An 18,752-nucleotide genomic window follows, 5' to 3' on the forward strand; every position below is an offset into this window, starting at 1 on the left:
ATAAATAAATAAAAAAAGAGCAGTACAAGATTTGTATGGATGTATGGCTTTATCTTCATTGTCCTGATGTCATGCTCACAGATTAAATTGATCTTTTCCCCTGTGTCTAACTTGAAAGGAATATTTGTTCCATTTGTAAGCAATGTCACAGTCCATTTATCCTGCTCAACTCTGTTTGCACCACCATGTCCATGAAATATGTATCACAGAGCAGTTTCTTCTATAGTCTGTACACTTTTACTTCTGTTTAGTTTCCCTTTGGAAAAGCATTCCTTTCCTTAGTTATTCTGCCCTTTGCACTTGTTACAAATGTCCCCATAAGCTGGAGATTGCTTTGGCGCATGTTTAGTGCCGCATCATTTACAATTGAATGTCTCTCCATCTTTTTGTTAGTTCCTGTATCTCATTTTTTGTTTGTGCACATGTGTCCCAACACTGTGGTCACTACTAGGCTTTCATTTTCATTGGCTTTTACACTATCACCAAACTTTCTCGAGTGTTGCAGAGCTATTTTACTGGCGTTGCATATCTTCATAGCTCCAGCTAAAGTAAGCTCTGTCTCTCACAGCAACCTCTCTCACACTTTCTTATCAATAATCTCAAACACAACTAGATCACAGATCATTGAATCTTGCAGTGTTCCAAAATTGCATGTCCTTTTAATTTTAAGTCTGTTAAAAAAGTATCAAAGCTCTTTCCCTGCAGCTGCTTGTGAAACACATACCTCTCGAGCATTTCATTTTCCTTTGGTGAACAGTGTTCATTAAACATCTTGATAACCCTGTCAAATTTGCTTTGGTATTCTGCCTTGGCACAAACAAATGTGTTGAAAACCTCTCGAGCTTGAGGTCCCACCATGATAAGTAGCATTGCAATCTTCTGTGTATCCGGTTTGCTATCGATTCCAATCACTTGCAGGTACAGCATGAATCTTTACTTGAATAGCATCCACTTGTGGTCAACATTTCCAGTCCAATTTACAGCGCTAGGATCTTTTAAACCCTCTGTATTTTCTCTGCTGATATCGACTGTTCACTATGCTCACTGTGGCTTTTTTTTTCTTTCACTCCTGTGCACAGCAGAACTTGGCTCTTGGTACCATGTGATGTTTCTTTTTATTACAATAAATAAACTTGGGTTCTTTTTAGAACAACGAGATTTATTAACTAAGCAAGCAGCTCTAAGGACAGGACATACACGTCAGACCATCTTGAATCTACCTAAAATGCAACATTCCCTAGAGGCTACATATTCTGTCTCTGACTCCTCCTGGTGGTAGCAAACTACAGTTCCCTTGATTTCTAAAACCCGTTGAGTCTCCTAAATAAATGCATTTGAGAGAATCCTCAGTTTATTTAAACACTGAAATTATACTTTAATTCCTAAGAATTAAAATTCTTGTTGACATTTTCAGTAATTAATTGAGCGAAGCCTACTTATTTCTTGTTCACAGCTCTCAATATCTCTTTAGCAATAGGATTATGCAAATTGATTTATTGAATGTGTAAAAGAATTAATGAAAAGTTTATCCCTTTAAGTGTCAAGGCTTGCCTAAAAAGTGACAATATTATTTTTGAACAGAAAAACAAGTTCTGTATTAGTGTGTGTGTGAGAGTAGCGAGAAGAACTGAGACAGTTCGTTAAGCACAACTAGTTTGAGTTTCGTACTGCAGCCTTTAAGGCCCTCTGGAGCCCCCCCCCCACTTGTGTCCTGGAACTAACGTCATGCTGACTTAAGCGTGTACGCGAACTTCAGTTCTGTACCAGAAGAGAAGGACCCACAATGCCATTAGTGTCCAATGGGACATCCTGGAGCTGCAGACTAGTGATCACTGTCCTGAAGCTGTGGGTCTTGCCGTCATGTTTCTGGGCTCATGCCAGTTCATGGTAGCTGATGCCGTGTGACAGGGCGTAAACAGCTGGCCTGGAGAGGGTATCAACGACTATGTTCTCTTTGCCGGAGAGGTGGTGGATGGAGGTGGTGAACTCCGAAACTTAGGATAAGTGCCACTGCTGACGAGTAGACCCTGGGACAGAGGACTTGGAGAAACCAAACGTCAGTAGCTTGTGGTCTGTGTAGTCTGTGAAAGGATGCCCCTCCAAGAAGTAGCAGAAATGGTAGACGGCGAGGTAGAAGGCCAGTAGCTCTCTGGCGAATGCACTGTACTTCAGTTCAGGTGCTCATAGGTGACGGCTGAAAAAGTCAAGGAGCCTCCAAGTGTTGGCCACGAACTGTTCCAGGACACCGTCAGCCACTGTGTTGGATGCATCAACGGTGAGCGCTGTGGGCACATCCATGCGTGGTGAACAAGCATTGTTGTTGCAGCCAGGGCCTCTTTGGCTTTCTGGAATGTGGCCTGTGCCTCGTCAGTCCAGTTAAGGCCTTTCTTGGAGTCCGATATTAAAGTGAAGAGTGGGAGCATGAAGCTGGCAGCTGGGGGGATGAACCTATTGTAAAAGTTCACTCTTCCCACAAATTCTTGCAGCCTTTTCAGGCTCATTGGCCTGGTGAACGATGGGACAGCCTTCACCTTGTCAGGTAAAGGAGTGGCGCCGTCCTTGGTGATCCTGTGCACCAAGAATTCGATTTTGTCGAGGCCGAACTGGCACTTTTCCGGATTGATGGTGAGGCTGTATTCAGCTAGCTGGTCGAAAAGCTAGCAGAGGTGGGAGATGTTCTCCTCATGTGTCTTGCTCGCTACCAGGATATTGTCCAGGTAGATGATGAGGAACTGTAAGTCTCTGTTGACCACGTCTATGAGGTGGTGGAAGGTCTGGGCTGCATTCTTTAAGCTGAATGGGATGTGGAGAAACTCAAAGAAGCTGAAGGGCGTGACGATTACAGTCTTCTGGACATCATCCGGGTGGTATCCCCGGATCAGGTCAACCTTGAAGAAGATGTGTGCACCATGGAGGTTGGCTGAAAAATCCTGTATATGAGGGATCAGATAGTGGTCAGGCATCATCGTGTCATTGAGGCGCCTATAGTCTCTGCAGGGTCTCCAGCTGTCATTGGACTTGGGCACTAAGTGGAGGGGAGAGGGCCATGGATTGTCAGAATGGCAGGCGATATTGAGTTCCTCCATTCACTTAAACTCTTCCTTGGCGAGGTTGAACCATGCACTGGGCTCCGGAGGTTGACACTAATCTCAGTGGTAGGGACGAAGGGGTACGCAGTCAACCGAGACTGCCTGACATACGAGGCCACTGGTAAGGCACTGAAGGCCCGTTATATGAAAGCCTGTGTTGATAATCAGTGAGGAGGAGACATTGTTTCCAATTCATATTGACTGTGGTCTTCTGATGAGAAAGTCAAGGATCCAGTTGCAGAGTGGGGTACAGAGGCCCAGAGTTTCTAGCTTCTTGACCTGCACTGAGGGAATAATGGGATTAAAGGCTGAGCTGTAGTTGATGAAGAGCAGATGTATTTATGAATTGCTGTTTTCAAGGTGATCCAGAGCTGTGTGAAGAGCCAGCAATATTGCATCTGCTGTGGAGAGATTGTGACATGGGTGAATTGCAGTGGGTCCAGATCTTTGCTTAGTTACTTGTTAACTCTGGTCAAGACCAGCCTCTCAAAGCATTTAATCACAGTAGAAGTTAGTGCTACTGGGCAGTAGTCGTTAAGGCAGCTCACACCACTCTTAGGTACCGGAGATGATTGATGCCCTTTTGAAGAAGATGAGAACATCTGATTGCAGCAATAAGAGGTTGAAAATGTCCGTGAACACTGGCTAGTTGGGAGGAAGTCACGTGATGGAGTAGTGGCCGGACGGTGAACTCCAGCCCTCTCCAGAAAAGTTGAAAAAAATAAAGGAAAGCACAAAGGCACAAAAATAAAAATTAAAGTAAAGTGAATATAAAGGTGGAAAGAAGATGGCGACGAAAAAAGAAAAGTCGAAACCAACGGCAAGAAGAGAGGAAGAGAAGAGAAGACTCCTCACGCATGCGCGATGCGCATGCAAAAAAACACACCGACGGGAGGGGCGACCAGCTGGGGAATCGATCTCCACAGCCGGCAATGACAGCTACAGAACAGCAGCAGCAAGAGGAGAACATAGAAGACAATGAAAACAAGAAAGAAGAGAAGAAAAAGAAAACAAAGAAACAACAGATGGCCAACCCAGAGGAAGAAGAAGAGGAAGAGTACAGTGAAATGGAAGAAGGGAAAGGCAAGACAATGGATATATTTTCTCTTATTAAAGAATACATGGATTCATTTAAAGAATGGCAAGCACAAGAATTTAGTGATTTAAGAAGAAGAATAAACAGTACAGAAGAGAAAGTGAATAAAATAGATATGACCATATCAGAAATAGGAAAAAGAATGGACAAGGTGGAAGAACGAGAAGCAGCAGTAGAAATGGAGGTAGAGGACTTAAAAAAGAAATTAGAAGAATCTAATAAAAAAGTTAAAGAGACACAAGAGCTGTTAGCTCAGAAAATAGATATAATGGAAAATTATAACAGAAGAAATAATATAAAGATAGGGGGCCTTAAGGAAGATGAAGAAGGCAAGAATATGAGAGAGTTTATAAAAGATTGGATCCCCAGGATCTTAGGATGTCCAGAACTACAGCAAGAAATGGAAATAGAAAGGGCACATAGAGCATTAGCCTTTAAACCACAACCACAACAAAAGCCAAGATCCATTTTAGTAAAATTCCTAAGATATACTACAAGAGAAAAGGTACTGGAGAAAACAATGGAGAAACTAAGAGAGGACAACAAGCCACTGGAGTACAAAGGGCAAAAATTTTTTATTTATCCAGATATAAGTTTTGAACTCCTGAAGAAGAGAAAGGAGTTCAATACAGCAAAGGCGATTTTATGGAAGAAAGGGTATAAATTTATACTAAAGCATCCAGCGGTGTTGAAAATATTTATTCCAGGACAGCAAAACAGACTATTCTTGGATCCAGAGGAAGCACGAAAATTTGCAGAACAATTACAAAATAGACTGAGAGATGAAGACGTGTAACGAGAGTACAAAAGACTGCGAACTAAAAAGACGTGTGTATAGGACTATATACATATATAATACATATATTACATAAGTGTATGTGCATTTAAAAGAAAATATATAGTGTATAGAGAAGAATTAATGAGGGAAAAATAGGGGAAGAGAGGAGTAAAGAGGGAATTTAGAGAGTGACCTTTGTTGTATATAAAAATTGAAATCTTTTCTGGGGGGTGCTGGGTAGGGAGAAATTACGGTCACTGCAAAATCAGTTGACGCTTGCGAGTGAATTCGCAAATCCAAATGGAGAGGGGAGATGTGGTTGCCCGACAAGGGATAATGGGCAACTCAGGAAGGGGAGGGGACAATGGGGTTAAAGAAATATAAGGTAGGAGAAAAAGGGGAATGTTTGATGTGTTAAAAATGTTGTCTTATAAACTGTTCAAAGAAAGAAAGCAGAAATGGATGAGAAGGAAAGGTGATGATGAGGAAATGGAAGGAAAAGATAATCAAAGTATAAAATGGCTACATTAAACTATATGACTTTAAATATTAATGGAATACATAACCAAATCAAAAAGAAGAAACTGCTAAATTTACTGAAAAAAGAAAAAATTGATATTGCATTTGTGCAAGAAACACACTTAACTGAAGTGGAGCACAAGAAATTAAAGAGAGATTGGATAGGACATGTAACATATAACTCAAAAGCTAGAGGAGTGGCTATATTAATCAGTAAAAATGTACCAATTAAAATAGAAGAGGAAATAATAGATCCAGCAGGAAGATATGTAATGATAAAATGTCAGATATATTCGGAGTTTTGGAATTTACTTAATATATATTCGTCTAATGAAGAAGATCAAAAATTTATGCAGGATATTTTTCTGAAGATAGCAGATACGCAAGGGAATATATTAATAGGAGGGGATTTCAATCTCAATTTGGATTCAAACATAGATAAAACCGGGAAAAAAATTAACAGAAAGAACAAAGTAACCAAATTTATAATTAAATTGATGCAAGAAATGCAACTTTTGGATATATGGAGGAAACAACACCCAAAGGAAAAGGAATATTCATATTATTCGGATAGACATAAAACATATTCAAGAATAGATTTATTCCTGTTATCTGCTTGTATACAAGATAGAGTTAGGAAAACAGAATATAAAGCTAGAATATTATCGGACCATTCACCCTTGATATTGACAATAGAGTTAGAGGATATCCCTCCAAAAATGTATAGATGGAGATTAAACCCCATGCTACTTAAAAGACAGGATTTTAGAGAATTCATAGAAAAACAAATTAAAATGTACTTTGAAATAAATACGGAATCAGTGAAGGATAAGTTTATATTATGGGATGCAATGAAAGCGTTCATCAGAGGGCAAATAATAAGTTACGTAACTAAGATGAAGAAGGATTACAATCAGGAAACAGAACAGTTGGAAAAGGAAATAGCAGATATAGAGAAAGAATTAGCAAGGAAGGAAGACACTACTAAAAGAAGGGAATTGGTAGATAAAAAAATAAAATATGAAACATTTCAAACATATAAAGTGGAGAAAATTATAATGAAGACAAAGCAGAAATATTACGAACTAGGAGAAAAAACGCACAAAATTCTAGCGTGGCAGCTTAAGACAGAACAAACTAAAAGAATGGTATTGGCATCAAGGAAAAAAGACAAACAGATCACATATAATCCAACGGAAATTAATGAAAATTTCAGAGAATTCTACGAACAATTATACCAAACTGAAAACGAAGGGAAAGAAGGCAAAATAGATGAATTCTTAACTAAAATTGAAATACTGAAATTACAAACAGAGGAACAAAATAAATTAATAGAACCATTTGAAATAGTAGAAATACAAGAGTCAATAAAAAATCTGCTGAATAATAAAACACCAGGAGAGGATGGTCTCCCAATAGAATTCTATAAAACATTTAAAGATTTATTAATTCCTCCCCTCCTGGAAGTAATCAACCAGATTGATAAAACACAAAGCTTACCAGATTCGTGCAAAACAGCAATAATTACAGTAATACCAAAGGCAGGGAAAGATCCACTTGCACCAGCATCATATCGACCAATATCTCTACTTAACACAGATTACAAGATAATAGCTAAACTATTAGCAAACAGATTAGCTGATTATGTACCAAAAATAGTAAGTCTAGACCAAACTGGATTCATAAAAAAAAGACGAACAACAGATAATATTTGTAAGTTTATTAACTCAATTCATGGAGTAGAAGGAAATAAAACTCCAACAGTAGTGGTTGCTTTAGACGCAGAGAAGGCCTTCGACAGAGTAGAATGGAATTATTTATTCAAGGTACTACAAAAATTTAGTTTACCAGAGAAATATATTAATTGGATTAAAGCATTATATAAGGGGCCATTGGCAAGAGTGACAGTAAATGGATATGTATCAAAACATTTTAACTTAAGCAGATCAACAAGACAGGGATGCCCACTATCGCCCTTATTGTTCACGTTAGCCATAGAACCACTTGCAGAACTGATAAGAACAGAAAATAAAATAAAAGGGATAAAAAGAAAAGGCAAGGAATACAAAATCAGTTTATTTGCAGATGATGTTATAGTATACCTAATGGAACCAGAAACATCAATAAAAGAATTACATAAGAAATTGAAGGAGTATGGAGAAGTGTCGGGATACAAGATTAATGCAAATAAAAGTGAAGCAATGCCAATGAATAATGCAGATTTCTCAAAATTCAAGAAAGAATCACCGTTTAGATGGCAAATGCAAACAATACGATACCTAGGTATACAAATAAATAAAAACCTCAGCCATCTATATAAACTTAATTATTATCCACTAATGAAAAACATACAGGAAGATTTAGAGCATTGGAAAGACTTACCATTAACACTAATAGGAAGGATAAACTGTATTAAAATGAACATTTTTCCAAGGATACAATACCTATTTCAGGCACTGCCAATACACTTGACAGAAAAATTCTTTAAGGAGTTAAAGAAAATAATAAGGAAATTTTTATGGAAAGGGGGGAAACCGAGGATAGTACTAGATAGATTAACAGAATGGTATAGACAAGGAGGCTTACAATTGCCAAATTTTAAAAATTATTATAGAGCCGCACAATTAAGATATCTATCAGATTTTTACCAAACAAAAGAAAAGCCAGATTGGACTAGATTAGAGCTAGACAAAATAGGGGAGAAGATACCTGAACATATATTATATAAATGGGATGAAAAATTGGTAAAACATAGGAATTCTCCAGTTTTGCACCATTTGCTTAATATTTGGAAGAAGATTCATGTAGAAAGAAATAAAACAAACTACCAATTATCAAAACTAATACTGACGCAAAATCAGCTAATCCCTTTTACGGTAGATAACATGTCTTTTAGAGAATGGGAGAAAAAAGGGATTAAAAGAATAGAAAATTGTTTTTTGGGGAATAAATTATTATCCTTTGAACAAATGAAGGATAAATATAATATAACTCAAGATACAGTGCTGGCATATTACCAATTGAAATCCTATTTAAAGGATAAATTGGGAAGTAGTCTGAAGTTACCAGAAGGAAGCAATTTTGAATATCTGATTACAGACAGAATGATAATTAAAAAATTTATAACAAACATGTATATCAAATTACAAGAAAAGGAGAATGAGGAAATAAATGATAAAACTAAACAAAAGTGGGAACAAGGTCTAAACATAAAGATAAAAAAGGAAACATGGGAGAGGTTATGTTTAGGAACTATGAGAAATACAATAAATACGAGATTACGTATGATACAATATAATTGGATACATAGGTTATATATCACTCCTCAAAAGTTAAATAAATGGGATCCAACAGTATCTGACAGATGTTTTCATTGTAAAAAAGAAATAGGAACAACAATTCATGCAATCTGGACTTGTGAAAAGGTGAAAAAATTTGGGAAGATCTAAACCAGATATTAAATAAAATTACAGAAAGCAATATACCAAAAAACCCAGAGATCTTCCTCCTAAGTAACATAAAAAATGAAGAATTTGGACTTGATTTGGAGGGTGTACAAAAAAAATTTGTTAAGATAGCCCTAGCTGTAGCAAAAAAATGTATTATGTCAAACTGGAAATTAGAAGATAATTTGAAAATACAGCAATGGTATATAGAAATGAATAAATGTATTCCATTAGAAAAAATAACATATAGTTTAAGAAATAATATAACATTATTTGAACAAATATGGGAGCCGTACATGGAATATAATAGAGAAAACCTACCGGGACATCTATCACCTAAAATGACAAAAGGAAAAGAGAATGGAAAGAATTGACTCAGTGGAAGTTTTTGTTCGTTAATGTTGAGTGACAACATTGTTTGATGGGTTTGATGTATCTTGGACTCAGAGTTTTGAATGGATGGAGGGGGAGGTGGTGGGGGAGGGGAGGAGGGAGGGGGGAGAAAACGACACTGTATATATTTGAAAGGAGAAATGTGTATATCTTGAATAATGTGATCTATAGTGTGAAAAAAAAAAAACAAAAAAAAAAAAAACACTGGCTAGTTGGTTGGTGCAGATTTTCAGTACCCTGCCAGGTACGCCATCAGGCCCTGACGCCTTGCGAGGGTTCACCCTCTTGAATAAGGTTCTGACATTGTCCTCAGAGACATGTCACAGGGTCCTCAGCCTTTTCAGGAATTCAAGTAGGCACTGATTGGTTCTTCTTCTCAAAGCAGGATGGCAGGAGTAATGAGATGAAGGAATATATAAATACATATAATGAACTGAGCTCAATAACTTTATGTGGAAGAGAGTTCCTTAAATTCACAACTCTTGAGTGTTGAAGTTTCTTGTCATTTGTGTGCTAAGTGGCTTAACCATTCTCATTCTACTGTGACCCCTTGTTCTGGACTTTCCCCAGCATCGGGAGGATTCTTCCTGTATCTAACATGTCTAATCCTGTCCGGATTTTATATGTCTCAATGAGATCCCCTCTCTTTCTTCTAAATTCCAATTAGTATATCTCTGGTATTCATCCCATCACTCCTGTCATCCCATCAATCAGTCTAGTGAACCATCACTGGACCCCCTCAATAGCAACTGAGCAATTTCCACAAAAGCATACCATAACAAATGAGAGGAAAGACAAATTGAGGTTAGCATCCTTCCCTCGGCCAGGAGAAATCGTGCTCAGGAGACACACAAGAGACTTCCATGCTTCTATCATACTTATTCCTTTCATAATGTGAGAGTGGTTGGTGGAGCTGTTTCCGTAAGAAGCCCCCTCATTCCCTCTCCCCCACCTCACTGAATAGAAATGGGCCCTTCATGTCTATGCTGAGTCCATACTGACCATTAACCATGCATTTACACTAATCCTTCCCTTAGTTCCCCTACATTCCCATCAGCTCCTTTACATTTACCACTCACCTACTCACCAGTGTAATGGATGGCGTAAATCGTCTCTGGGATTGCAGTGTTTGCAAAATATGATGCATAGAAAATAAGGTCGGTAGTAGAATGTCAGGCACTGTCACACTGAGCACTGGCGCACCTCAGGGCTGTGTAATTACAGCAGCCCAATTAACTCATCAACCCGCTGATTCTTGGGGCTGGGACGAAACCGGGGAGGGGGGGTGGGGTGGAGGATTTGGGAAGGTCGTCTGTGTGGATGATAGCTGAGGTGTGTGCAAGAAGCAATAGGCTTGGGTTGGAAGTGAAGGATTGGGGGGGAGGGGAGCGGGTGGAAATGGTCCAGTGAATAGATTGAGGATAGGGGGAGGGAGTTCTGACATATTTTAAGTGACCCTGCTCACCCTCACATGGCATCTCCTTAACTCAGTGGGAAGATCTAAAAAGAATTTTATACGAGGGGCTTTGAAGGGGTAGACCAGTGGTTCTCAAACCTTTTACTTTCCACTCACATACCTGTGCCATAGGTGCTCTGTGGTTAGTAAGGGATTACTTAAGGTGGTGTGGGGGGGCTGGTAGTCATGGTGGGGAGCTGGCTGATGGAGGACCTCAGTTTTCTTCAGGCTGACTTCCAGGCCAAACATTTTGGCAGTTTCCGCAAAGCAGGACGTCAAGCGTTGAAGAGCTGGCTCTGAATGGGCAACTAAAGCGGCATCATCTGCAAAGAGTAGTTCACGGACAAGTTTCTCTTGTGTCTTGGTGTGAGCTTGCAGGCGCCTCAGATTGAAGAGACTGCCATCCGTGCGGTACCGGATGTAAACAGCGTCTTCATTGTTGGGGTCTTTCATGGCTTGGTTCAGCATCATGCTGAAGAAGATTGAAAAGAGGGTTGGTGCGAGAACACAGCCTTGCTTCACGCCATTGTTAATGGAGAAGGGTTCAGAGAGCTCATTGCTGTATCTGACCCGACCTTGTTGGTTTTCGTGCAGTTGGATAATCATGTTGAGGAACTTTGGGGGACATCCGATGCGCTCTAGTATTTGCCAAAGCCCTTTCCTGCTCACGGTGTCGAAGGCTTTGGTGAGGTCAACAAAGGTGATGTAGAGTCCTTTGTTTTGTTCTCTGCACATCTCCATCGGGCACACAAAACTCAAAACGGTCAACCAGTTTACCTATCTCGGCTGCACCATTTCATCAGATGCAAGGATCGACAATGAGATAGACAACAGACTCGCCAAGGCAAATAAATAGCGCCTTTGGAAGACTACACAAAAGAGTCTGGAAAAACAACCAACTGAAAAACCTCACAAAGATAAGCGTATACAGAGCCGTTGTCATACCCACACTCCTGTTCGGCTCCGAATCATGGGTCCTCTACTGGCACCACCTACGGCTCCTAGAACGCTTCCACCAGCGTTGTCTCCGCTCCATCCTCAACATCCATTGGAGCGCTCACACCCCTAACGTCGAGGTACTCGAGATGGCAGAGGTCGACAGCATCGAGTCCACGCTGCTGAAGATCCAGCTGCGCTGGATGGGTCACGTCTCCAGAATGGAGGACCATCGCCTTCCCAAGATCGTATTATATGGCGAGCTCTCCACTGGCCACCGTGACAGAGGTGCACCAAAGAAAAGGTACAAGGACTGCCTAAAGAAATCTCTTGGTGCCTGCCACATTGACCACCGCCAGTGGGCTGATAACGCCTCAAACCGTGCATCTTGGCGCCTCACAGTTTGGCGGGCAGCAGCCTCCTTTGAAGAAGACCGCAGAGCCCACCTCACTGACAAAAGGCAAAGGAGGAAAAACCCAACACCCAACCCCAACCAACCAATTTTCCCTTGCAACCGCTGCAATCGTGTCTGCCTGTCCCGCATCGGACTGGTCAGCCACAAACGAGCCTGCAGCTGACGTGGACTTTTTACCCCCTCCATAAATCTTCGTCCGCGAAGCCAAGCCAAAGAAAGAGAAGAAAGAAGATACTTAAGGTGGTATGTGAGTGGAAAGAAAAAGGTTGAGATAGACAAAATCTTTTTCCCCCAGGGTAAAAATGTCAAATACTAGAGAACATTTAGGTGAGAAGGAGGAAAGTTTAAAGGTGATGTGCAGAGCAAGTTTTTATATAAAAAGACTGGTAGATTTCTAGAACAGACAGCGATGGGTAATGGTGGATGTGGATAGTGTTCAGGAAGCTTAAGGTACTCATGGGTTTCAAGATTCCTTTTATTGTCACATAATAATACATAAAAATGACTTTTGTCTGCATTAAGGCAAATTAAAAGATGCCATGAGCATCACCCCTAACAATAGGAGAAAGAGAAGCAAAAGAGAATCCCCTCAGAGTTACTGAGTGTCCGTGGATTCGCCTCCAGTTCTCCTGCAGCCCTCCGTAGCTGCACGGGCTCCTTCCTCTTCAATCCATCGGCTGCCCGAACCCAGATCCAAACCTCTGACAAGATCAGGAAACCTTCAGTGCCCGAGGCCCTTCAGGAGCCCTTCTTTCCCTCAGCACTCTCTTGAATCCCAGCTCCCATACTTGGTTCCCATGAGCCATCTCCAGCAGCCCGCAGCCTGTATGGGTCCCCTGACCGCAGGGAATATCTATCATGTACAGGCTGAAGAAATTAGTTTAATTTGGCATTGTGCTTGTTTAAAATGTAAAGTCCCATTCTAACTAGTACAATGAGAAGGGTCTGTAAGCAGACAAGCAGGTTGTATCTAACATTCATTTAAAGAGCACAGGATTTACAATGAAAAAAATGATCAATTAGGTCCAAGCAAGGGCAGTATGAACATGTGAAAGATGAAAGTCTGCAGTTAACACAGAAATGTTGGAGGAATTCAGCCAGTCTCGCAGCCACTGTCTGTAAGTTTGTACATTCTCCCCGTGTCTGCAGGGGTTTTCCATGGGGGCTCCAGTTTCCTCCCATGTTTCCAAAAAACATACCAAGTTGTAGGTTAATTTGGGTGTAATGGGATGGCCAGTTCTACTGTGCTGTAAATAACATTTAAATTTAAAAAAATATTAGTGATACAGAAAGTGTTTGACTTCAGGGAGACCTCAGTAGAACAGTTTCTTTTAATAAGAGAGGATCAGCAAGGAACTTGTAAGATTCACCGTAATTTGGCATGCAGATGCATGTGGAAGAGCCTGCCTTGTGCTGTACTGTTCTAGGTTTTATGTTTTATGCTCTGTGATCTGAAAGGAAATGCACAAAGTGTGGGACTCAGGGGTCAGGGATTGGAAATAAAGGTAGGAATCCCTAATTTGATTAAGTAGAATGAATGCGTGACTTTAGGGCAGAGGATGAGTCCTATTTGCAGCACATTGTCCTCATAGAGTGCCACATAACTAATGGTAATTCCACATCATTGAAGAGTAATTTAATAGCTGGGATTTCAGGGCAAGGACAAGGCTAAAAGGAACTAGGCATTGTCTGATCATCGTTCCAGGTCTCCAGTAATAGGTGCTTTGTATGGTTTCTGTAGAGATGATGAACAACAGAGAAACACTTGCTGCAAAACTTTTTGCAAACCTCTGACTGGCACCTGATGCAGCCAGTAAGGGACTGGCTTTCCCAGGGCAAGCAGCTACAGCACCTATGGGTGAGCTCCTGTGGGAGTGGGTTGGGCAGGATGACGTGGTTTGGAAGGTGGGAAGTTGTTTTGCGATGCTGAAGCCCAGTTACCAGGGTGTGGGGAACAAGTCAGATTTTGATCTTATTCCAACTTCTGAAGGTGAAATCTCAGGGATGTTTAACTCCAATAAAGCAATGGATCACCTGGATGGTGCCAAGCATATGGATGTAAGTGTTGGGACTGGTCTGTCACAAAAGCATTGTGCTTTCTGTTCTCTGCTATCTCTCTCCATCAGCATTTTCCAGTCTTCTATTGACACAGAGGAAAGGAATTGGGCAGTTGTGGGGAGGGATGGGGGAAGATGTGAATGGGGTAACTGGTGGACAGATCTCTAATATGAAGTGTAACACATCAGGTACTGCATGCTGGGTTTCAATACAGTGTGGTGCACAGGGGCTTTAGCAAATAGTGTAATGCATGGTGTGATGTGTGTGTGGGGGTGTTCTATTATGCAGTGTAATGGATGGTGTGATTTGTGGGGGGGGTTCTAATATGGAGTGTAATGCATGGTGTGATTTGTGGGGGGGGTTCTAATATGGAGTGTAATGCATGGTGTGATTTGTGGGGGGAGGTTCTAATATACAGTGTAATGCATGGTGTGATGTGTGTGTGGGGGGTCTAATATGCAGTGTAATGGATGGTGTGATTTGTGGGGGGGGAGTTCTAATATGCAGTGTAATGGATGGCGTAAATCGTCTCTGGGATTGCAGTGTTTGCAAAATATGATGCATAGAAAATAAGGTCGGTAGTAGAATGTCAGGCACTGTCACACTGAGCACTGGCGCACCTCAGGGCTGTGTAATCAGCATTCCTGTTCATGCTACTGATCCATGACTGTGTTGCCAGATCCAGCTCCAACAGCGTCATCAAGTGTCAACAGTAGTTGGCCATCTAACAGCACTGATTCACCACAGCTTACAAACAACTAAAGAATGTACTCACTCTTTTTCTTTCATCACACCGTGAACTCTTTGCATTCCCCCACATTGCATTCTTCAACACCCCAAACACCACCCGGCTAAACTCCTCTGACCTTCTCATTGGCTCACTGCCACACTGACACTCTCACTCTCCTCCTGCATCTGAGATTCATCACCTGTATACTGACTCATAGCACACCCACTCTTGCACGCTATTATCCCCGCGTGTCGCATCGCTTAACCTCATCAGTGGCGACTGGCCCCATTCCTGAAGAAGGTAAGAACACGACCACGTCGGCCTCAACAGCAACAACGATGAGCCGCACTACAGAGAAGAGGTGGAAAATCCCGTGAAATGGTGTGAGAGGAACAACCTGACAAGACGAAGGAGAAGATTATGGACTTCAGGAGGACCAGGAAAGTGGAGGATGCTTCATTACAAATCAACAACTCTGTCGTAGAGAGAGTGGAGAGCACCAAGTTCCTTGGAGTTCACTGAGCTCATGATCTATTGTGGTCACTCAACATTTCTTGAGAAGACTGAAGTGGGCAAGGCTACTGATCACCATTATTTCAACCTTCCCTCCCCTCCATTGACATGATCTACTGGGATCATTATCGGAAGAGGGTGTGCAAAATCATTGAGGACCCTTTACACTGCACACAGCATCTTTCACCTACTCCTGTCAGGGAAGAGATACAGGAGGATCAGAGCCATCAGGCTGAGGAACAGTTTACATTCCCCCACAATTTAACATTCCCTACCTCACACTGATAACCTAGTTTTCTTGCATCCTTTTCCCTGCCTAAGTCTTTTGAATGTCCCTATAGTCCCAGCCCCCACCACCACCCATGCAATACATTCCAGACACCCACCACTCTGTAGAAAAAATTAAATTACCTCTGATGTCTCACCTAAAGGAAGGAAAGGCTCTAAAGGAAGGAGAGGCCTTAGGCTTTGTAAGGTGTTGTTGAGACCTCATGTGGATGATTGTGAGCAGGTTTTGCCTCCTCATTTAAGAAAGGATGACCTGACATTGGAGAGGGTTCAGAGGAGGTTCACAAGGATGATTCTGGGAATGAAAAGGTTATCATATGAGGAACATTTGACAGCTCTTGGCCTGGACTCAGTGGAATTTAAGAGAATCTCACTGAAACATTTCAAATGTTGAAATCACAGTCTAGGACAAGAGGGCACAACTTCACGAGTGAAGTATGTCCGTTAAAACAGAGATGTGTAGGAATTTCTTTAGCCAGAGGGCGGTGAATCCATGGAATTTGTTGCCACAGGCGGTTGTGGAGGTCAGGTAATTGGCAGAGATTGATAAGTTCTTGATTAGCCAGGGCATCAAAGGTTATGGGGAGAAGGCCGAGCAGTGGGACTGAATGGGGAAATCGATCAGCTCATGATTAAAAGGTGGGGCAGACTTGATGGGATGAACAGCTTATTTCTGCTCCTATGTCTTGTGGTCTTATGGTCTATACTTTCCTCCATTCACCTTAAACAGATGTCCTCTGGTATTGGCCATGGACACTCTGGAAAGAAAGATGTTGGGTGTCCACCCTATTTATGCCTCTCATAATCAATGTATGGATCATTCAATGTAATGAATGCTGTGATGGAAACAGCACTTGAGTATTTGTACCGCATGGAATGATGCAGAATGAGCCTCCGTATACAGGGTAGTGCAGGGAATGCTACCTACTAGGTCTAGCAAACATGGGCTGATGATCACAAGGCTCCAACATGCAATGAAATTAATGTAATATGTAATGCATGGATGTGTCCAACATGTGTGTAATGCATAAATTAATACGCAAAGGGCTCCAGAATATGCATAATGGTGGATATAAATATGCATGAATGTGGACTTCAGGAGAACCAGTATTGGCTACCCTCCATTACACATCAACAACTCTGTAGTAACGAGAGAGTGGAGAGCACCAAGTTCCTTAAAGTTCACTGAACTAGTGACCTATCATGGACACTCAACTTCTCCTCACTTGTTGGGAAGGTGCAACAACGACTGCACTTCCTGAGAAGACTGAAACGGGCAAGGCTACCGGCCACTATTAGGTCAACCTTCTACGAGAGCTCTATCAAGAGTGTGCTGGACGGCTATATCACAGTGTGGTATGGTTGCTGCAGACAAATGGATTAGAGGTCAATACACAGGTCCATAAGAGTAGCAGGGAGGATCAATGGAGTCTCCCTCCCCTTCCATTGATGTGATCTACTAGGATCATTGTCTGAAGAGGGTGCACAAAAATCATTGAGGACCTCTTGGACCCTGCACACAACGTCTTTCAGCTGCTCTAATCAGGGAAGAGATACAGGAGGATCATATAACCATATAACCACTTACAGCACAGAACAGGCCAGTTTAGCCCTACTAGTCCATGCCGTAACAAATCCCCACCCTCCTAGTCCCACTGACCAGCACCCGATCCATACCCCTCCAGTCCCCTCCTATCCATGTAACTATCCAGTCTTTCCTTAAATGTAACCAATGATCCCGCCTCAACCACATCTGTCAGAAGCTCACTCCACATCCCTACCACCCTTTGCGTAAAGAAATTTCCCCTCATGTTCCCCTTATAATTTTCCCCCTTCAATCTTAAACCATGCCCTCTAGTTTGAATCTCCCCCACTCTTAATTGAAATAGCCTATCCACGTTGACTCTGTCTGTCCCTTTTAAAATCTTAAACACCTCTATCAAGTCCCCTCTCAATCTTCTATGCTCCAGAGAAAAAAGCCCCAGTCTGCACAACCTTTCCCTGTAACTCAAACCTTGAAATCCTGTCAACATTCTTGTGAACCTTCTCTGCACTCTCTCTATTTTGTTTATATCTTTTCTATAATTTGGTGACCAAAACTGTACACAGTACTCCAAATTTGGCCTCACCAATGCCTTGTACAATTTCATCATAACCTCCCTCCTCTTGAATTCAATACTCTGATTTATGAAGGCCAACATTCCAAATGCCTTCTTCACCACACCATCTACCTGAGTATCAGCCTTGAGGGTACTATTTACCATCACTCCTAAATCCCTTTGTTGCTCTGCACTCCTCAATTGTCTACCATTCAATGTATATGACCTATTTAAATTTGCCTTTCCAAAATGTAGCACCTCACATTTATCTGTATTAAATTCCATCAGCCATTTCTCAGCCCACACCTCCAGCCTTCCTAAATCACCTTTTAATCTACGGTAATCTACCTCACTGTCCACAACACCACCAATCTTTGTATCATCCGCAAACTTGCGTATCCAATTCTCCACCCCTGCTTCCAGATCGTTAATATATATAACAACAATAGTGGACTGAGGTCCGATCCCTGAGGAACTCCACTAGTCAACGGCCTCCAATTGGACAAACAATTTTCTACCACTACTCTCTGACACCTCCCATCCAACCATTGCTGAATCCATTTCACTACCTCCTCATTTATACCTAATGCCTCCACCTTTTTTCCTAACCTCCTGTGGGGAACTTTGTCAAAAGCTTTACTAAAGTCTAAATAGACAACATCCACAGCTTTCCCTTCATCAACCTTTTTTGTAACCCCCTCGAAGAACTCAATCAGGTTTGTCAAGCATGATCTACCCCTGACAAAACCATTCTGATTACTCCCTAGCAATCCCTGTACCTCCAAATATTTGTAAATACCATCCCTCAGAACACTTTCTATCAACTTGCCCACCACAGACGTCAGACTCATGGGCCTATAGTTCCCAGGTTTACATTTAGACCCTTTCTTAAACAGCAGAACCACATGCGCCACCCTCCAATCCTTTGGCACTACC

General features: G+C 41.5%; 1 protein-coding gene across 4 annotated transcripts in view; it reads left to right on the top strand.

The window, feature by feature from the left end:
• The window catches only part of LOC138753170 (coiled-coil domain-containing protein 170-like), a 144,545-nt gene that overhangs the window by 8,363 nt on the left and 117,430 nt on the right, over positions 1–18,752 (top strand). Inside the window, exon 1 of one of the 4 annotated variants that reach the window (XM_069915785.1) lies at positions 13,853–14,186. The exons of the other annotated variants lie outside the window; for them this stretch is intronic. Within the exon in view, the coding sequence (XP_069771886.1) occupies positions 13,983–14,186 (204 nt within the window). The 5' untranslated portion in view covers positions 13,853–13,982. Of the gene's footprint in view, positions 1–13,852; positions 14,187–18,752 lie in introns of those variants that run through there. 4 annotated transcript variants of the gene reach the window in all.

Source organism: Narcine bancroftii, chromosome 2 (assembly GCF_036971445.1).
Source record: "Narcine bancroftii isolate sNarBan1 chromosome 2, sNarBan1.hap1, whole genome shotgun sequence".
In the NCBI taxonomy this organism is placed as follows: domain Eukaryota; kingdom Metazoa; phylum Chordata; class Chondrichthyes; order Torpediniformes; family Narcinidae; genus Narcine; species Narcine bancroftii.